Raw genomic sequence first — 18,688 nt, forward strand, 5'->3', positions numbered from 1 at the left:
ACGTTTTCTTTCCTAGTACTTAAGTTTTTTGCATTTTTTTTTTTTTAAGCATACGAAGACTGCACCTGAACTTTCATCTCTCCAAGACCCCTACACAGCTTTAGGTAGCTCCCACAGCCTGCTCAGATAGGTGGACACAGCTGTTACTTAAAACAAGGGCTTCACACAAGTCTTAATGTAACTTTCCAGCAAAAAGTGGATTCAGACAAGACCTCCTCTTGTCTGACAAGAGGCGGTGGATACCGTTAACAAACACAGCATGCAACTCACTCTTTTGCTCCATAAAAGGTTCCATGTCAAGCAGCTCAGAGAAGCCGATGTAGGTGTTCAGCTTTTTCTTATGGCCGGTTTGCCTGCACAAAGGCAAATGGCCAAGCTTCAGTTCAGGGGACAACGATAATTGTTCACATCTCACAGCAACTTCCCCCAAAACCCACCGAGCATCCCAAGAGAAGCTCATGCATGCACTCAATCTTCAATATCTCAAATCAATGCAGAAAGAGCAGAGCAGATGGCTTTCCAAAGAGCTTCCACGCAACCCAAGGCACTCCTGCTTTTACAGCACACGCTCCAGTGAGAGGCTTACCTGTCGAACACGAAACGCATCAGCTGCAGGTTGAGCGTGCACGGAAGACTTAGCAGCCTGATCTTCCTTGTGGCATTTTGCTTACTCTGACAAGTTTCACAAAAATAACGATTGTCCCCTTCTAATTTTTCTTCCTGACCAGGGGGCAGAAAGAAAGATCTTGAGAACAGGTTACCTCTGAAAAGTCAACCACTCCAACCGAGCTGCCCACTGGACTGAAAAGTATAGAAGTTATTTTAACCATTTCAGTCTCTACCCAGCTGCTTTCCAAAATAATCTCCAGGTTAAAAATTCACAGTTCTCTGGGCTAACAGGAATGCTTTACAGCACAGCCTGGTAGGGTGCTGTCACTTCAAGGAACATTTCAGCCTGCACTTAGCCCTGCTCCCAGTTCTCAGGCTGCTTACAGGACTGTCAAGTTTGCTCTCCACTTGACTGAAGTGCCTGGAGTTGGTTTCTACCATTAGGGTTAAGGAAAAAGAAAACAAATTGCCCTTTTACGAGATCACACGGACCGAGTTAACGTACAGCGGCATTTTAACCTGGGAACTACAATCCTCTTGTGCTTGGCAAAACAAACAACACCAGGGAAAAAGAAGAGTCTATGCAGATCCAGTGGCAGGATCAGGCCAGAGAACTACAACTGTGCTCAACAAGGTCACCCGCTGTTTCATTTGAAGGAAGACCAGACAAAGTTCACAGTGCCAGGGCAGAAGCAATGCAGCCTGTTAATGGGCATACACAAGCCTGTCTTTTTTCAGAGCAGACCTTCCAGGAGCAGAGCAACCGGTTTGCTGAGCACATCACTGAAGGCACTGCACAGCAGCCAGATGGCACCCCAGGTACGGTCACATTTCAGGTCAGTTCTGCCCTCAATGTTCTTAGTTGAATCCCCACCTTGAGCCTTTAACATGCCAGCAACTATAGATCTAGGCAAATTCTGAAGTAGAATTAAGAGCAATCGCAGCTGTTCCTGCAGCTATTCCGGGTCCTTGCTAGTATTTTTGAGAGCACATTTTAGAGCAGGGAATGTCTCCTGTTGCTATGCAGATGAGCACCAATATAGAAAACACAAAAAGCAGCCATTCTCCCGGTGCTATCCATGACAAAGCATGCCGGGACTTCTTGTCAGGCTTTGGGCACTTTTTCTCAACTTTCCTGGGAAAGCATTTTGACTAAATATGCGACTTCCAAGTGCTTTTTAAAGCTGTTCATGCACACGTTGAACACTCCTGCTCAGAGCCACTCCTTGCTCCCTGACTTCTGAGTGCGTGACTCAGTCCTAATTTTCTGGGTCCACAGAAAAGCATTTCCTTTTGCATTCATCCCATTGATAGAACTGTTTGAGCTGCCCACTTCGGTCCAATACCAACCTCAGAAGCTGTTAACTGAAGAAAGGAATTGAAACACCTTGCTAAGAAAAGCAGGACTCAAAAACCAACAAGTTTGTACCTTGAGAAACTCTGTTATACAGTCTGTCAACTGCTTGTGCCCTTGGATGTTTAACTCCAGCTCATAAAATTTAGACACAAGTTTGGACTCCCTGCCACACTGGTTGCAGCTAGGATGGAAAAAAAAAAAGAAAAAAGACAAAAATGCATGAGACAAGTTCACTGATTCATTAACTCCCCAATCATTAACTACTCCTTGAGCTATGTAACTAGGAGAAAAACATAAGTCAGAGCTACTATGGTACAGACATCTACAGAACGCTGTGCAAGATGGTGTGCACAGGATAACATCTACCTGGAAAAGGAGCACCTGCTTACAACTCTTATATACCATTCTCCATCAGGTGATTTTTGAGGTGAAATCCACAGCTCTGAGAACTCAGGAATGAATTGAGTACAACAACACCCAAGCACTCCATTTTCTGTCTCGAGGACTTAACGTTCCATTAGCTCACTTGCACATTTAATTAGTAAATTTTCATTAAAGGATTGAAAACATCTGGCAAACTACAACAACAACAACAGGCACACGGAATCTGGAAACCTAAAAACTGAAAACCTCTTGCACAACATTTCATGAGATTACCTGCCTGCTCCAGCTGTTAGAGATCTTGTCCCCTCAAATTCTTCTAAAATGTTTAAATATTTATAGAAAAGTTCTTCTCAAAGACCACATACTTACACTGTGACATACGCATACTCTCCACAGAACTGCTTTTGTACGATGTTTCGAACATCTGGATTTTTTTGTTTGGATAAAGTATCTTCCAGCAGTGACATGAACAGCTTTGAAAATTCCTGGGCATCCTAGAACAGAAAGCCAAGCTGGTTAACAATACCCCACAGCACAAAGCGCAATCACAGCCTCGCTGCTAATTTACTGCAAATTACACACAGCCCTACACACAGGCTGCACGGAGACTTTGGCGTGCACTGAATAGAAAAAGACCAGTCAGGAGAACTAAAGAAAAGAGGAATTTGCCTAAAAGGAGCACAAGGCCCCCAGCGTGAAACCACAGCATGAACGAAGCTGGCTCCCGGCCAGCAGCTTGGGGTGGTTTTGACTTCTGCCCCGCTGCTCGCAGGGTTCTGGATGGGAAATAGCGGCTTGTTAACCGCGTAAATCCCTTCACAACTCCACCTGGTGCATCGACAGCGGCTTCTGCTGCCCAGACGTGACAACACAGACCATTCCTCTGCCCTCATTTGATCACAGCTGCGTTCAACAGGTCTACACCACCTCAAAGAGCATGCAGAAGTAGCTTGCAGAGCATTAATCATCCTCTGCCACAGCACAGCCTGGTGGGAGAGTCAATCTCTCCAGCCTACCACTCCTGCACAGTTTTGTCCCATTAACACTCATTTTTCAAAACCTCGGCATGCCCCTGCTTGCACCATATGTGAGAAGGAAAAAAAATAGATAAAAAAAATGAGAAGCCGCTCTCTGACTTTGCCCCCTTCCTCCTGCAAGGCCCAGAATCTTCTCCACACGTTTCAGGGACTCCCTCTCCTCCGAGCACCCTGTTTTCCTTGCTCCTTCTCCCGTCCGGCCTTGGCACCAAAGCCCAACCTGTTCCCCTCTCACTGCCTGACAGTGCCTCTGCTGTTGCCCTGCAGCTCCTCTCTCCAGTTCCTACCATTGTCACAGCCCAGCAGGACACACTGCTGTCCTGTAACGTCACCAGTCGCTAACAACTGCTTCCTTCCCAAGGAACAAGGAGCGACTTTCCCCTCGCTTATCATCCTGAGGAAAGGCGGCCAAGCACTCCCACACTTCCTCCAGCTGCCCCCTCTTACTTCCCAAGCTGTATTTTCAGGCAGCGCCCTTGTCCTGAGCCCTCTTCAGCTTCTGTGACAGTCCTGCAGGAGCTGCCTGTGGCGCTCACCCTTCCCAAAACGTGCTTTCTCTGCCCTGCAGACTGCCAACAGCTTCTCCTCCTGCAGGAGCCCTCCAGGCCTCAGCCCCTACCTAAGTGCGCAGCACCAAGCCCTTCCCAGCGCTCCCCAGCCCCGGGAGGAGCAGCCCATAAAGGACCTGTCGAGAGAGCCTTGTGGCAGCTCCAGCTCCCACCCCACAGCCTGCTGTGCAGTGCTGTAGCTGATCAGGCGCTAACAGCACTCGTCCCCTTGCTGCCGGGCTCCTCCTGACCTCCCACCCAGGCAGGAAGGGCCCTGAGCACTGCTCCTCCCTTTGTGCTCGTACAAACAGAGCCGAGCACCAGGTCCCAGCTCAGAGGTGCTAAAACAACAAAAGGGTCGTTTCACACTTCTTTAGAAAAGGGAATTACAGGCCCAACTCAAGCCTACCTGCTGCTGTCCTGTATCCAAACCCAGCGCTTTGACGAACCCAGAAGGATCGATGTACCGTCTTTTGCTGTTCTGCAGCAAGGCGAACAAGTACTGGAGATGTTCACAGATGGTTTGAGGCTCATAGTCTGTAAAAAAAAAAAAAAAAAGTTCAAGTTACAGCCAGATCTCGAGAGGAGAGAGACCTGTTCAAAGTAATTTGTTTGTTCTTTGTACAGATAAATTTAATGTCTAGAAATTACACTTTTTTCCTGTTTTGAATTATAGTTAGATTTGAAGCGGTTAATGTCAGCGATGACAGCTAAGTCCCAGTACAGGCCAAATATCCCACAGTGCCGAACATGAGCTGCTAGTCAACAGCTTCAGCAACATGCGCCAGTTACCACAGAGTAGCAGCTTCTTATTTGAAGCCAAACAGCAAGACGTTCTTTCCGAAGTACCATAAAACAGGACCAAAGAAATCAGGCAGCTCAGAACACACCTCCAGCGCCGCTCTACACAGAAGGTGTGGCACCAGAGCCCCTCGGGGACGTTGTGCAGGTGCTAGAAGTCTCAGTTGTACCCAGCACCTACACCCTTGCCCTCCTGTGGGACACAGCACAGCTCAGCCAGCCCCAGCCTGTGTGTTCCCATCCCAGCACCATCCCTAAGCTGGGAACCAGTCCAGCAAAGAACGAAACCAAAACAAGCTTTCAGCCAGATCAGATCACTTTGGTTTGAAGTAACTCAGGCAAAGGATGGCTTAGCTTGACTTGTTCCTAAAAGCTGGGTGAAGGACTCAAAAAGAGCAGCACAGAGGTCGTACGGGCAACGGTAGCACCAGCCATAGATTCCCACGACAACACTCTTCCAAAGCCAACACCTCCACGTAAGGTTTTAGGAGAAAAGGAGCAAATCCTCTGTTTGCAGCAGGGAGAGGCCACTGCGATGCGCTCCCACTGACCTTTGTCTTTTGGGACGCCCTCTCCGGCCGTGCGCTCGCTGCAGGTACTGGGACACAAGTAGAGGGCTTGCCGGAGCTCCAAGTTGAGAAACCACATCTGCAAGAAAGTGTTCACGTAGCACGTGGCGCCGAGGTTCGTTAAGCCCACGAACGCGTTCTAGCGTGAGAGAGAAAGCAACACTTGTCACTCGCCGCGGCCGAGGAGCGAGCGGGGGCCCGGCAGCCGGAGCACCGGGGAGACGCCGCACCCCGAGCTGCCGGGCCCGGGGAGGGGGCACACGGGGCGTCGCCTCCCCCCGTCCCCAGCTGGGCGCGGGGCCGCCCGTTACCTTCTTGCGGCGCTCGCAGTTGGGGTCGTCGATGTTGTGGAAGCTGTTCTCGTCGATCTCGCCCAGCCAGACGTGCTCCCCGATGCCCACCAGGCAGTTGGGGTTCCCCCGGCAGTTCCTCCTGCGGGACCGGCACCGGGCACAACCGTCAGCGGGCGGGGATGGGGCGGGGGGAGGGGGGGGCGAGGAGGGGAGGGGGGGGGGGCACGGGGAGCGACCACCGGCACCGCCCGGCGCTACGGGGGCAGCCCCAGCGCTGGGGGCCGCTGCCATCAACCGGCGGGGGGCTGGAGGGGGCTCGGGGCCGCGGAGCAGCGGGACGGGTGGGGGAGGGGGAGGAGGAGGAGGAGGAGGGGGAGGAGGAAGGCCGGAGGGGCCGCCCGCCCACCCCGGGGCCCCGCGGCGGTACCGGCAGGCGCCGCGCTGGCAGGGCTCCAGCCCGACGCGGTAGGCCGCCTCGATGTGCTCCTGCGCCACCGCCTCGGGCGGCACCGTCTCCGTCCAGCGCCAGGCCGCCTTCTCCAGCTGCAGCCGCGGCGCCATCGCCGCCGCCGCCGCCCCCGGCCCGGCCCCGGCCCCGGCCCCTCCCTCCCGCCGCTGCCGCCGCCGCCGCCGCCGCCGCCGTCACGGCCGGTGACGTCACGCGCGCGCCGCGCTGATGCCCGCGGGCGCGAGGCGCTGACGCCGGCCGCGCGCCGCGAGACGCGGGGGGGGCGGGGCCGGCGCGGGGGCCTGCCGCGCGGCCGCCATTACGCGGCGGGTGGGGGGGCGGCGGCGGCGGCAGGGCCCGCGTCTGTGCCCGCACGGCCCCGCCCCCTGTACCCAGCCCCTCAGCGCCCCCAGCCGTGCCCCCCGAGCCCCTCCACGCACCCCACGGCAGCCCCCCTCCGCACCCCGGTCCTCCCCGGACCCCCTCAGACCCCTGCGGCACCCCATAGCACCCGGGTGCCCCCCCAAGCGCCCACAGTCCCCCCAAAAGCACCTGTGTGTCCCCCCTCAGACCCCCACACCACCCCAAAGCACCTGTGTGTCCCCCCCAAAGCACCTGTGTCCCCCCACACCACACCGAAGCACATGTCCCCCACCACATCCACCCCAAGGAACCTGCCCCCCAGACCTTCCCAGACCCCTACCCCTCCCAAAGCACCTGTGTGTCCCCCCCGCACCACCCCAAAGCACCTCCCCCCCCAGACCCCAAATATCTCCACACCACCCCTAAAGCACCAACCCCCCCCCCCCCCCAAACCCCGTGCCCACCCCTCCGTGCCCCCCGTCCCCAGGCGCAGCCCCCCCAGACACACTCGGGCACTCGTTCTCTCTCCTTTAATGGGTGTCCCAGCGCGGGGGGGCCGGGGGGGGCCCGGTGCCCCCTCCAGCGCCCAGGATTGTCCCTTGCGCCCCCCACCCCGGTGCCACCCCAGGAGGCACCCGGGCGGCCCGGCCGCCCCAGCACGGCTTGGGGCGAGGGGGGGGTGTAAACATTTTTGTGGGGTCCCGGCCCCCCCCAGAGCCATCCCGGGGCAGCGAAGCACCGTTTCCTCGTGGCTTTTTGGAAAATAATAATAATAATAATAATAAATCCGACAAAACTCGCTCTCCCCGAGCCTCTGGGGGGCGGGGGGGCTATGAGGGGCAGGGGGCGGCGGGGGAGCCCCCCACCGCGCCGTGCCGCAGGTCGATGGGGTGCGGGGGGATCCCTGCAGACGCCAGCAGCAGCCCCCGCACGCAGCCCGTCACTCCGGTGAGGAACTTGCCGGCCGTGAGGCTGCGGGGGTCCGGGGCGCCGCCTGCGGGATGGGGCCGCGGGGGCACATGTGGGTGGGGGGATGTGGGGCGCACCGCTGCGCTCGCACGGTGTCACATCACGGGTCCCCATCCCGTGCCCCACGCCATGTCCCCTTCCTGCCCCATGCCTCATCTCGTGCCACACCGTGTGTCCTGTCTTGTATCCAGTCCATGTCCCGTCCCGTGTCCCATCCCATGCCCCCGTTGTCCCACCAGGTGTCCCATCCCGTCCTGGGTCCCAGTGCCATGTCCCAAGTCCCACCGTGTGTCCCATTCCGTGTCCCACCCTGTGTCTGCCACACACCCCATTCTGTACCCACCCCATGTCTCATTATGTCCCATCCCAAATCCTGTCCTGTGTCCTGTGCTCCCTCCCATCCAATGTCCCATCCTATGTCTGCCCGTGCCCTGTCCCATGTCCCGTGTCCCACTCCAGGCCCTGTCCCATCCCGTGTCCCACCCCATGCCCCATCCTGTGCCACATCACCTGTCCCAACCTGCATCCAATCTGTGTTCCATCTTGTGCCCTTTCCCATGTCCTACCATCTCCCATCCTCTGCTGTCCCGTGTCCTGTCCCACCCTGTGTTCCACCCCATCTCCCATCCCATGCCCCACCCCACATCCCACCCCGTGTCCCGACCCATCTCCCATCCCACATGCCACCCCGTGTCCCATCCCATGTCCCATCCTGTGCCCTGTTCCACATCCAGCCCCGTGTCCTGTTCCATCTCCCACCCCACGCCCCATCCTATGTCCCATTCCCTGTCCCTGTGTCCCCCTGTCCTCTGACCCGCCATGCCCCATCCCCGTGTCCCCCCATCCCGTGTCCCCGTACCGATGTAGATGCTGCCCTGGGTGTTGGCCATGACATTGGCTCCTGGTGACTTCCCGTGCACCGGCTCCTCACCGTCCACCTGCAGCCACCCGCGCTGGCCCTGCCTGTGGGGAGCCATCAGCACCCGCCCCCCCCAGCCCTCCCCACCCCCCCAAGTCCCCGGCCCCCACCTCGCCGCTGTCACCCGGTGCCACTCGCCGTCATTGACGGGGTCCTCGGAGACGATGACGGCCTCGCCGCTGCCCAGCTGGTAGCTGCAGGGGACAGGGGCTGAGCAGGGGGACGCGCGGTGGCACAGGGTCCCCGGGGACACGCGGGTCCCCGCTCACCTGAACACCAGGTGCCCGTCCTTCAAGCCGAGCCCCACGAAGTCTTTGGCTTTGCCGTTCTCCTGCGGGTACGAGGGGGCGGTGAGCGCGGTGGGGATGTCCCCATCTCCTCCCCGGGGGGGCGTCCCAGCCGTGTCCCCCTGCTCACCGCCCCGTGCCACAGCAGCAGCCCGTCGGCGCTGTCCGTCCGCAGCTCCAGCTCGATCGCCTCCTGCGCGTCAGGCAGGCTGTAACGAGACGGGGCCGGCCGTGGGTGCAGTGCCCGGGGAGGGCACAACGCCACGGGTGCAAGAGTGCAACGGGTGCCACAATGCAACGGGTGCGAGGATGCAACAACGCAGGGAGTACAGGACTGCAGTGGGTGCAACGATGCAATGAGTTCAAGAGTGCAATGGGTGCAACAATGCAGTGGGTGCAACAACGCAATGGGTGCAATGATGCAATGGATTTAAGAGTGCAATGGGTGCAACAATGCAATGGGAAAAATGATGTGATGGGTGCAACAATGCAATGGCTGCAAGCATGCAACGATTGCAAAAGAGTGCAATGGGTGAGATGATGCAATGGGTGCAATGATGCAATAGCTGCAACAATTCAACGGATGCAACACAGCAGGAAGAGTGCCAAGTCCTGCTGGGTGCAGTGCTGCAGGAAGGCATGCAATGCTGCAGCAGGTGCAAAATTGTGGTGGGCACAACGTTGCATGGGTGCAGTGCTTCAGTGGGTGCAATGCCACGGGCAGGGTGCAACACCCCAGGCCTTGTCCCCAACACCACTCACCCGCGGGGGAAGAGGTGGCCGGGCAGGGCCAGGTAGGAGCCGTCACGGAAAGCGGCACTGAACTGCCCAGGGGCATCTGCGGGGAGATGGGGTGAGAGGGCACCACTGAGCACCCCCGCACCAGCATCGGTTTTGGGTTCAGAAAGGGGGAAAATGGGTGCACGGCACCCCTGGGGACCATACCACCGCCCCCGCTGCCTTCCTGCCAGTCCCGGTCCAGCTCTGACAGCGCCGTGCCTGCAGGCGAGAGGGTGATGGGGACAGGTGGCATGTTCCCACGTGTCCCCACGTGTCCCCTGTACCTCCCCATGTCCCCACACTCACTGTGCTGGCAGTAGGGGCCGGTGTAGCCCTCAGGGCAGATGCAGGCATTGCCTTTGCAGGTGCCTCCATGCAGGCAGGGGTTGTGCTGCAGGCACCGGTCCTCCGCCCGCTCGCAGAGCTGCCCTGGGGACACAGCAGGTGGCACGGGGTGACACAGGCACACGGGGGTGGCTGAGCACCTCCTGCACTCGCTTGCCCTCCTCTGTTCAATACCCCAGGGTGATCCCTTGCACACACAGTGCTCACGCACACATGTAGCAAACAAGCACATGCAGAGTGCACGTGTGCATGCATACACACAGCACACACTCATGCACACAACGCACCTAACTGCACACACACACTCAGTGTAATGCATGCGTGCACAGCAGATGCACACACATGCAGTGCACCCTCATGCAAACACATGCACAGCACACATCCATGCATATCAAATGCACATCCACACATCACATCATACATGCAAAGAGCGCACACACTCAGCACATGCAGATGCTCACAGCACGCACTGCACAAACATGCGTGCAGATGCACACACTTGCAAACTGCACGCACATGCACACAGTGCATACATGCACATTACATGCAGAGCAGATGCACAGTGCACACGCTTGCAAAGCACACTCACAGCACACATATGCAGTGTACACGTGCATAGCACAGTGCACTCAAACACAGTGCACACATGCACACAGTGTATATGCAGGCACGGCACATGCCTACACAGCACACAAACATGCACAGTGCACAAGTGCAGCACACACAGCTTACATGCACACACTCCAGATGCACACAGCACACGCATGCAAACTCCACACACACAAACACAGCAGATGCATGCAGCACAGCATGGCACACACACGCACGTGCTGTGCACACCCAGATGCACAGAGCACATGCCTGCAACCAGCAGGTGCACACACACACGTTGCCCCTACCACGCACCCCTTGAGCACCCCGAAACCGCCCAAACTCCTCCCCACGCTCACCGCTGAAGCCGGGGGGGCAGAGGCAGCGGAAGGGGGGGCTGCCGTCGGGCAGGGGCAGGCAGCGGCCCCCGTGCAGGCAGGGTGCATGCAGGCAGGGCGAGCTCTGCCCGCACTGCCCCACGCCCCGGCTCCGCAGGAAGCTGTAGGACAAATCCACCTTCTTCCCATTGATGGAGACCTGCACAGGACAGGGGAAGAGGGGGTTAACCTGTGTCTCCCCCCCTCCATGTACAGGGTGTGTGGAGGGGGGCCGGGACTCACCTCGCCGATGCAGCCCTGGAAGGAGGCGTTGGTGGGGGGCTGCAGGGGGGGCTCCACGCCCCCCAGGTAGAGCGGGGAGCGCAGGTTGAGCCCCTGGCTCTTGCCGGGTGAGGAGCGCTGCACTGGGGCGCCACCGTCCACCACCAGGGTCCCGTCCTTGTGCACCCGCTCAGCCATCACCCGGTGCCAGCGTCCCAACGCCACCGGCTCAGTGCTCCGCAGCACTGCCGGGCCTGTGACACCACACGCTGGCACTGTGGCTCGGCCCTGCTGCCACCCGCTCGGGGTAGAGGGGATGGGGATGGGGATGGCAGGGGGATCTGGGGGTGCTTGGGGACCCTGGCAGTGCTTGGAGACCCAGAGCGATGTCCTGGGTGATGCCAGGGAACTGCAGGGATGTTTAGGGACCCCAGGGATGCTTGGAGACCCAATGGATATGCTGGGTGATGCCAAGGGACCCTGGTGATGCTTGGGGACCCCAGTGGTGCCAGGACACCCCGGTGACACCAGGGGACCCCACTGATTCCCAGGGATGCTGGCAGCACCTGAAGACCAAAGTGATGCCAGGGGACCCCAGCAGTGCCAGGGGCTTGCTTGGGGACACTGGCAGTGCCAGGGGACCCAGGAGATGGCAGGGAACCCCGGTGATATGATGCTAGGGGACACCAGATGACACCAAGGAACCCCCGTGATGCTAGGGCTCCCTGGTGACATTTGGGGATCTTGGTGATGCCCCAGGAACCCTGGCAGCACCTAGGGACCCCAGTGACACCAGGGGAACCCCAGTGATGCCCAGGAGACCATGGCAGCACCCGGGGACCAAAGTGATGCCTGGCCACCCCAGTAATGCCCAGGACCCCCCTGGTGACACCCAGTCGGGCCGTGCCAGCCTACCTGAGCCCAGCTCGTAGCGGAACTCGAGGTGGCCGCCGACCATGGCGAGGGCGACGAAGTCCTCGACGGGGGCGGCTTTGCCAGCACTGAAGAGCAGCAGCCCGTCGGGCGCCCGCGGCAGGAACTCGGCCTCCACCCGCAGCTCGTGGTGCACGTTGGTGAGGGGCGGGTACGACACGAAGGCACCCGCCCCGCCGAAGGACGGCACGCTCACCGCCTCGCCTGCGGCACCGCGCCTCAGCACCCGGCCAGTGGGGCCCGACACCCCGGCCCCACCGTCCCCATTGTCCCCATCTCCCCGTGGTGGTCCCCAATGCCCCATCCCCGTCATTCCCATCTCCTCAGGGCAGTCCCCAGCCCCAAGCCTGCGTCCCTGGGGTGGTCCCCACTGCTCCATCCCCATCGCATCCACGATGCCCACCTCGCCAGGTGGTTCCTAGTCCCCTGTCCCCACACTGCCTGTGTCCCCTCGTGCCCATCTCCCCACTGTGGTACCCAGCCCTGTGCTCATGTCCCCAGGGTGATCCCCATCCCCATACTTGTGTCCCTACGGTGATCCCCACCCCGACACCCATGTCCCCATGCCCATGTCCCCACTGTCATCCCATCCCTACACTTGTGTCCCCCATGTCCATGTCCCTGGGGTTGTCCCCACCCCCGTGCCCCTGTCCCCAGAGTGGTCCCATCCCCATACCCACATCTCCAGCGTTGTCCCCACCCCCGTGCCCCTGTCCCCAGAGGGCTCCCAGCCCCGTGCCCTGTCCCCAGCCGTGCTCACCTTCGGTGCACCTCTCCCCAGACTTGCCCAGGTGGCAGCGGCAGCTGTAGCCCTGCCCGTCCGGCCGGTTGACACAGGTGGCATCAGGTCCGCACGCCTCTGCCCAGGGAGGGGACAGAGATGGGCGGTGAGCACCGGGGGGGGGGGCAGCATCCAGGCAGGGAGGGCAGCGGGTGATGTCCCCGCAGGGCGGGCACCCACCTGGGTGGCAGTGCAGTGCCTGCGAGTACTCGCAGTTGCTGCCGGTGAAGCCGTGGGGACAGCGGCAGACGTAGGTGCTGCTCTCGGCGTCCTCGCAGATGCCGCCGTTCTGGGGAGGGGGGACACGGATGAGCAGCGGGGATGGGATGGGAGGGGGGGGACGGTGCACGTGTGTCCCCCCCAGCCTCACCTGGCAGGGCTGGTCCTGGCACGTGGGGCAGTTGCCGACGCCGTGCGCCTGCAGGTCCAGCTCCCCGAACGCCACCTCCTCGTTCTGGATGCGGAGCTGCCGCACGCAGCCTGTGGGACATGGCGGTGTTGGGGGGGTGGGAAACACGCTCAGCCCCCCCAACCCACTGCTCAGGCCCCCCAACCCCATGCCCCCCAGCCCGCCGCTCACCCACGAAGCCTTGGCTGAGCCCCGTCTTGGCCACAGCAGCATAATTGGGGTACCCGCCGAGGTACAGCTCCTCATTCAGGTCCAGCCCCTGGAACTTGCCCTGCGGGCACAGGTGGGTGGGCATGGCTGCCCCCAGGCCACCCCCCCACGGTCCCCCTGTCCCCCCCTTACCTGCGAGGTCCCGTTGACCGGGGAGAGCCCGTCCACCACCAGCGAGCCCCGGGTGAGGTTGCGGAAGAGGCGCACGGTGTGGTACTCGCCCAGGCGCAGCGGCGTCGGGTGCCGGATGGTGGCCATGCCCGAGCCGGCGTCAAACCTGCGTTTGTGGGATGAGGTGGGGATGCATGGGGTGAGGATGGGGGTGCTGCCCCCCTCCACCCGTGGGTGCCCCCCCGTGCACTCACCGGAACTCAGGGCGCCCGCCCACCAGCCCGAAGGAGATGAAGTCGGCACCGCTGCTCCTGCGCTGCCCGTTGTAGAGGAGCATCCCTGCAGGGAGGCAGCGGGTCAGCCCGGCCGCAGGGCACGGGGACCCCAAAACACCCCGGGGAGGGGGGAACGCAGAGGTCCCCGGGGTGGGTGCTCACCTGAGTACAGAATGAGAGCTAAAGGAAGGAGAGAGATGGAAAGGCGGACGGACAGACGGAGGAGGAGAGAGAAGGGGTGAGAGAAGGCCGGCGCAGCGCGGCGGGGCTGGGAGGGCCGGGGGGCCCCCGCAGCGCTCACCATCGGCGGCGTCGGGCCGGAAGGTGATCTGGATCTCGAACATCTTGTAGGCGTCCTTGATGGTGGGCAGCGGCAGGAAGGAGCGGGGTGTCTGTGTGAAGTAGGGCACCAGGTGCTCTGCGGGGACACCAGGGGTCAGCCAGACTGGGAACACGGCCACCCCCCTACCCTCCCCACCAGCCTGTCCTTCCATCCGTCTGTGCTCACCTCGGACTTTCAGCACGTAGAAAGCCTTCTCCTGGCCGCGGCGGTTGGTGGCGGCACAGGCGTAGACGCCGGCGTCCTCGGGGCGCACGGCCGGCAGCGTGAGCGCCGTGCCCTCCACCCGCGCACCTGCCGGCAGCTCCCCCTCCAGCTGTGGGGACACCGGGGGGGGTCAGCACCCATGGGGGTCAGCACCGACGGAGGTCACCGCCCTGTCCCCACGTCCCCGCTCACCTTGCTCCAGCTGATCTCTGGCACGGGGAAGCCGGATGCCAAGCAGGGCAGAACGGCCACCGAGCCCGCTGAGACCTCCTTCACCTCTGGCTGCCCAGCGATGTGGGGGGCAGCTGGAGACAGACGAAGTTGTCACCCCCCTGAACCAGGGTGGGGGACACCCTCCCCGCTCCGCATCCCCGTCTGCCCTCACCCTGCACGTGGAGGATAACATGGGACTGGACGGTGCCCACGGCGTTGGTGGCGGTGCAGCGGTACTGCCCCGCGTCCGCCCTCTCCACCCGCTCGATGGTCAGGGTGCCGGCACGAACCAGCACCCCCGGCCGGATGCGGCCCCCCACTTTGCTCCAGGTGACGTGGGGCTGGGGGTCACCCAGCCCCAGGCACTCCAGCTCCACTGCCGTGCCCGCCAGCACTGTCTGCACTGCTGTCCGGATGTTGATCAGGGCCCTGGGCAGAGCTAGGGGAGGGTAAGTGGAGTTTTGGGGTGCCCCTGGGCACAGGGAGGTACCACGGGTGGAGAGAGAGATGGGGTGAAGTGGGGAGCCCATGGACTGGGGAGATGGGGGGTTTTAGGGTGCCCATGGATATGGGGAGATGGGGAGGTAGCAGTGTGCCTGTGAGCACGGGGAGAAATAGGGGGCATTGGGATGCCCATGGATACGGGGAACAAGGAGAGGTCCCAAGGTGCCCATGGATGTGGGGGGATGTGGGGGACTCTGGGGTGCACGAGGGCACGGGGAGAGATTGGAGGCACTGGGGGTGCTAAGGGGAATGGGAAGAAGTATGTGGGCATCAGGGTGACCGTGGGTGTGGGAAGAAATAGGGGGTACTGGGGTGCCTGTGGGCATGCAGGGATGGGGGAGCCAGGTGCTGAGGTGCACGGGGAGAGATTGGAGGGTGCCAGGGCAGCCAGGTGTATGGGGGTGATTGGGGTAGGGGGGTGCCTGTGGGGAGAAATCAAGGGGGTACCAAGGGGCATGGGGAGAGATGGGGGAATACAGGGAGCCTGTGAGCATGGGGGAATGGGGTCAGCAGGTGCCGGTGGGTTTGGGGAGATGGGGGGCACTGGGGTACGTGAGGGTGGGGTCAGCAGATGCCTGCAGGCAGAGGGCTTGGGGGTAGTAGGGTGCCGGTGCTCACGGGGACTGGTCGGTGGGTGTCTGTGCTGACAGCCCCGGCACGCGGGTGCCACTCTTACCCTGGACAGTGAGGGTGGCCCTGTCCTCTGCCTGCCCGCCCGGCGCGCTGGCCCGGCACACGTACACCCCCTGCGCCCCCCGCGCCAGCTCTGGGATCCTGCAGGGACACCGGGGGGCACAGGTGTGGGACCCGTGGGGTGCAGGCAAGCAGCTGGCGCCGCCTCGTGCCCCTCTTACCGCAGCACCCCGTCCCGCACGCTGTGGCTGGGGGGCAGCTCCCCGCCGTCCTTCAGCCACTCCAGGCGCGCCCGCGGGTCCCCTGAGACGGTGCAGGCGAACTCGGCCATGCCGCCCACCCCCATCACCAGGCTCGCCGGCGTCACCCGCACGGCCAGGGGACCGCCACCACCAGCGCCACCGTCACCTGCGTGGGACATAGAAGTGTCACCATGTGGCACGGGCATCTCTGGCACGGCACAGGGCACCCCGGGGTGCTCACCGTGGACAACAACGCGGGCGAAGGTCTCGGCGGTGCCCACGCGGTTGGTGACGAGGCAGCGGTAGGTGCCGGCATCAGCGGGCAGCACGGGGATGATGCGCAGGAGGCCGGCGCGGGGCACGGCACGGGGTGACAGGCTGCCGTTGAGCTTGTCCCAGGTGTAGAGCAGCGGCGGGGTGCCGTGGGCCAGGCACTGCAGCTGCACTGCATCGCCCGCGTGCACCGTGCTCTCCTCCGGCAGGCTCGTGGCGTACGGCGGCGCTGCGGGGATGGATGGAGAGGTCAGCACCTGGCAGCACGCGGTGAGGTAGTGATGGGGCAAGGAGGGCGACGATGGGGCAAGGAGGGGGGCAATGGGAGGGCTTGGCTGGAGGTGTGCTGGGGTGGGTGAGAGGTGGACCAGACCGCAAGGAAGGGCTGGATGGAGGCGTGTGCGCAGAGATGGACGTGCAGAGGGAGGAGTGCTGGGATATAACCAAGGAGATGGGATGGATGCAGGAACGTGAGCAGAAATAGCAACAGACGTGCACAGGAATGGGTGGATTGGCGAGGAAGGGATGGAAGGAGGGGTGTGGGTGAAGATGGACATGCACAAGAATGAGTGCTGGGATGGACATGTGATGGATGCACGGGATGGATGGAGTGGGAGCTGAGATGGAGAGCTGGGGTTGTGCACAAGGACGGACAGGTGAAGAAAGCTGGAGAAGGGATGGATGGAGGAGTGAGAGCAGCAACAGAGAGAGGTGCGCAGAGATGAGAGCTGGGATGGATGAGCAAGAACCAGATCCATAGACGGACAGGTGAAGTCTGTGAGGAGATGGAGGGAGGGATGTGAGCCAGGATGGATGAGTGGTGGATGGATACACCAGGAAGGGATGAACGGAGTGTGAGCTGAGATGGCTGCGTGCAACAGATGGATCCATGAACAGGGGATGGATGGGGAGGGGAGCGAGCAGAGGTGGAGAGGTCGATGTGCACAGAGATGGACGAGTGAATGGGCACATCTGGGAAGGGATGGATGAAGGAGTCTGCGAGGAGATGGAGAGGAGGATGAGAGCTGGGATGGATGAAGGAGGACAGATCCACGAGGAAGGGATGGGTGGGAGAGCATGAGCAGCGATGGAGCTGGACTTGGGCAGAGGCGGGACAGAGGAACACAAGTGATGAGCAGAGCCAGAGGAAGGGACAGATGGATGGAGAGAGGGCCGCGAGGGGAGACGGGGACCAGCAAGAGCAGGAGGCATCTGGATGGAGGACAGGGGAGCAGGCAGAGGCAGAGGGAGACCCGCAGCCCCCTTACTCTCCACATCGAGGGTGACGAAGACCTCAGCGGAGCCAGCGGGGCTGCTGGCGTTGCAGATGTACTGGCCTGAGTCCTGCTGTGCGGCGCGGGGGATGACCAGGCTGCCGTTCACCACCCGATGCTGCCAGGGCAGTGGCGCCCGCAGCTTCGACCACTCGATCCGGGGCACTGGCTCGCCTGCATTCATGTCACCGTCTGTCACCCGAGGCAGGGGAGGTCCAGGCAGGTGCACCCTTACCCCAGGCCACCGTCCCCACCCCGTACCTGTGGCTGAGCAGTGCAGTGTGGCGGTGTCCCCAGCCACCACGGTGACAGAGGGCGGCGCAGTGACCTCGGGGGCCCCGGGGTGCCTCTGTGCAGTCTCCACACTGACGTCCACACGGGCTTGCGCCGACCCCAGGGCGCTTTGTGCCGTGCAGATGTAGGTCCCAGCATGCTCCGGCTTGGCCGGTGAGAGCTGGTGAGGGGACACGATGGGTGGTGAGCACCCGGCACATCACAGTGCCCACAGCACCCTGGGGTGCCCCATTCACCTGCAGCACAGCCTGGCTGTCCATGTGCAGCAGCGTCTGGTGCTCCACCTTCTGCCGTGAGCCCAGACGGCTCCAGCGCACCAGTGGCCGTGGCTCGCCCCGGCCCAGGCACTCCAGGCTGAGGGATTTGCCCTCCTTCACTGTCACGGGGCCTGGGGGCATCACCGACACGGTGGGGGCACCTGGAGAATAAGGAGAGCATCAGGGCAGGGATAGGCATGGGGACACCACCATGCTGGGGGCACCTGGAGGACATCAGCATGGCCACAGGGACACTGCTACTCTGGGGGCACCTGGAGGACACAGAGGGCATCAGCATGGGGATGGTGGTCGGGATACAGCCACCCCAGAGGCACCTAGAGGATATTTACACTGGGATATGGACATCACCACCCCAGGAGCACCTGAAGCTTGATGAGGACATCAGGGACAACACCACCCCAGGCGCATCTGGAGAACATCGGCAAGGGGACAGGGATGGGGTCACCACCACCCTGCGGGACCTGGCCCACAGAGAGGACACAGGGATGGGGACACCACCACCCCAGGGGCACCTACAGCAAACAGAGGACATCAGCGTGGGGGTGGGGACACCACAACCACTCTGGGGACAACAGAATAGAGATAGGGATACGGACACCACCAGCACCCTAGGAGCACCTGGAGCATGGGGAGGACACAGGGACAGGGATGGGGACACCCCGGCCACCTCGTACCTTGCACCAGGAGGTTGACAACACTGCTGGCGACGCCGAAGCGGTTGGAGGCCACGCAGTGGTAGGCGCCCTGGTTGCCTGCATGGGCGCCGGTGATGGAGATGACGGAGCCGTTGGTGCTGATCTTCACATTGTCTG

The 18,688-nt window shown here is 61.4% G+C and overlaps 2 protein-coding genes across 7 annotated transcripts in view; both read right to left on the bottom strand.

The window, feature by feature from the left end:
* Positions 1–6,195, bottom strand: part of USP48 (ubiquitin specific peptidase 48) — a 32,611-nt gene extending 26,416 nt beyond the window's left edge. For 5 of the 6 annotated variants that reach the window (XM_082776887.1, XM_082776889.1, XM_082776886.1 and 2 more), the window contains exons 1-8: positions 6,026–6,195; positions 5,617–5,737; positions 5,288–5,444; positions 4,345–4,472; positions 2,720–2,844; positions 2,039–2,147; positions 587–720; positions 271–353 (exon numbers count right to left, since the gene is read on the bottom strand). In XM_082776887.1, coding sequence (XP_082633013.1) covers positions 271–353; positions 587–720; positions 2,039–2,147; positions 2,720–2,844; positions 4,345–4,472; positions 5,288–5,444; positions 5,617–5,737; positions 6,026–6,159 — 991 coding nt within the window. In that variant the 5' untranslated portion in view covers positions 6,160–6,195. The remainder of the gene's footprint in view (positions 1–270; positions 354–586; positions 721–2,038; positions 2,148–2,719; positions 2,845–4,344; positions 4,473–5,287; positions 5,445–5,616; positions 5,738–6,025) is intronic. The other variant, XM_082776888.1, reaches the window with a different exon arrangement.
* Positions 6,196–6,924: 729 nt separating this feature from the next.
* HSPG2 (heparan sulfate proteoglycan 2) overlaps positions 6,925–18,688 on the bottom strand; it is a 35,325-nt gene continuing 23,561 nt past the window's right edge. Inside the window, exons 65-92 of the mRNA XM_082776952.1 lie at positions 18,551–18,685; positions 17,835–18,016; positions 17,566–17,758; positions 17,299–17,478; positions 15,999–16,259; positions 15,737–15,923; positions 15,559–15,656; positions 14,551–14,817; positions 14,358–14,470; positions 14,127–14,274; positions 13,920–14,036; positions 13,598–13,682; positions 13,365–13,509; positions 13,194–13,293; positions 12,984–13,093; positions 12,794–12,902; positions 12,593–12,691; positions 11,815–12,036; positions 10,921–11,153; positions 10,660–10,837; positions 9,671–9,793; positions 9,530–9,583; positions 9,347–9,422; positions 8,715–8,793; positions 8,567–8,628; positions 8,408–8,491; positions 8,238–8,341; positions 6,925–7,403 (exon numbers count right to left, since the gene is read on the bottom strand). Coding sequence (XP_082633078.1) covers positions 7,240–7,403; positions 8,238–8,341; positions 8,408–8,491; positions 8,567–8,628; positions 8,715–8,793; positions 9,347–9,422; positions 9,530–9,583; positions 9,671–9,793; positions 10,660–10,837; positions 10,921–11,153; positions 11,815–12,036; positions 12,593–12,691; positions 12,794–12,902; positions 12,984–13,093; positions 13,194–13,293; positions 13,365–13,509; positions 13,598–13,682; positions 13,920–14,036; positions 14,127–14,274; positions 14,358–14,470; positions 14,551–14,817; positions 15,559–15,656; positions 15,737–15,923; positions 15,999–16,259; positions 17,299–17,478; positions 17,566–17,758; positions 17,835–18,016; positions 18,551–18,685 — 3,908 coding nt within the window. The 3' untranslated portion in view covers positions 6,925–7,239. The remainder of the gene's footprint in view (positions 7,404–8,237; positions 8,342–8,407; positions 8,492–8,566; positions 8,629–8,714; positions 8,794–9,346; positions 9,423–9,529; positions 9,584–9,670; positions 9,794–10,659; positions 10,838–10,920; positions 11,154–11,814; positions 12,037–12,592; positions 12,692–12,793; positions 12,903–12,983; positions 13,094–13,193; positions 13,294–13,364; positions 13,510–13,597; positions 13,683–13,919; positions 14,037–14,126; positions 14,275–14,357; positions 14,471–14,550; positions 14,818–15,558; positions 15,657–15,736; positions 15,924–15,998; positions 16,260–17,298; positions 17,479–17,565; positions 17,759–17,834; positions 18,017–18,550; positions 18,686–18,688) is intronic.

This window comes from Aythya marila (genome assembly GCF_965140915.1).
Source record: "Aythya marila genome assembly, chromosome: 21".
In the NCBI taxonomy this organism is placed as follows: Eukaryota; Metazoa; Chordata; class Aves; order Anseriformes; family Anatidae; genus Aythya; species Aythya marila.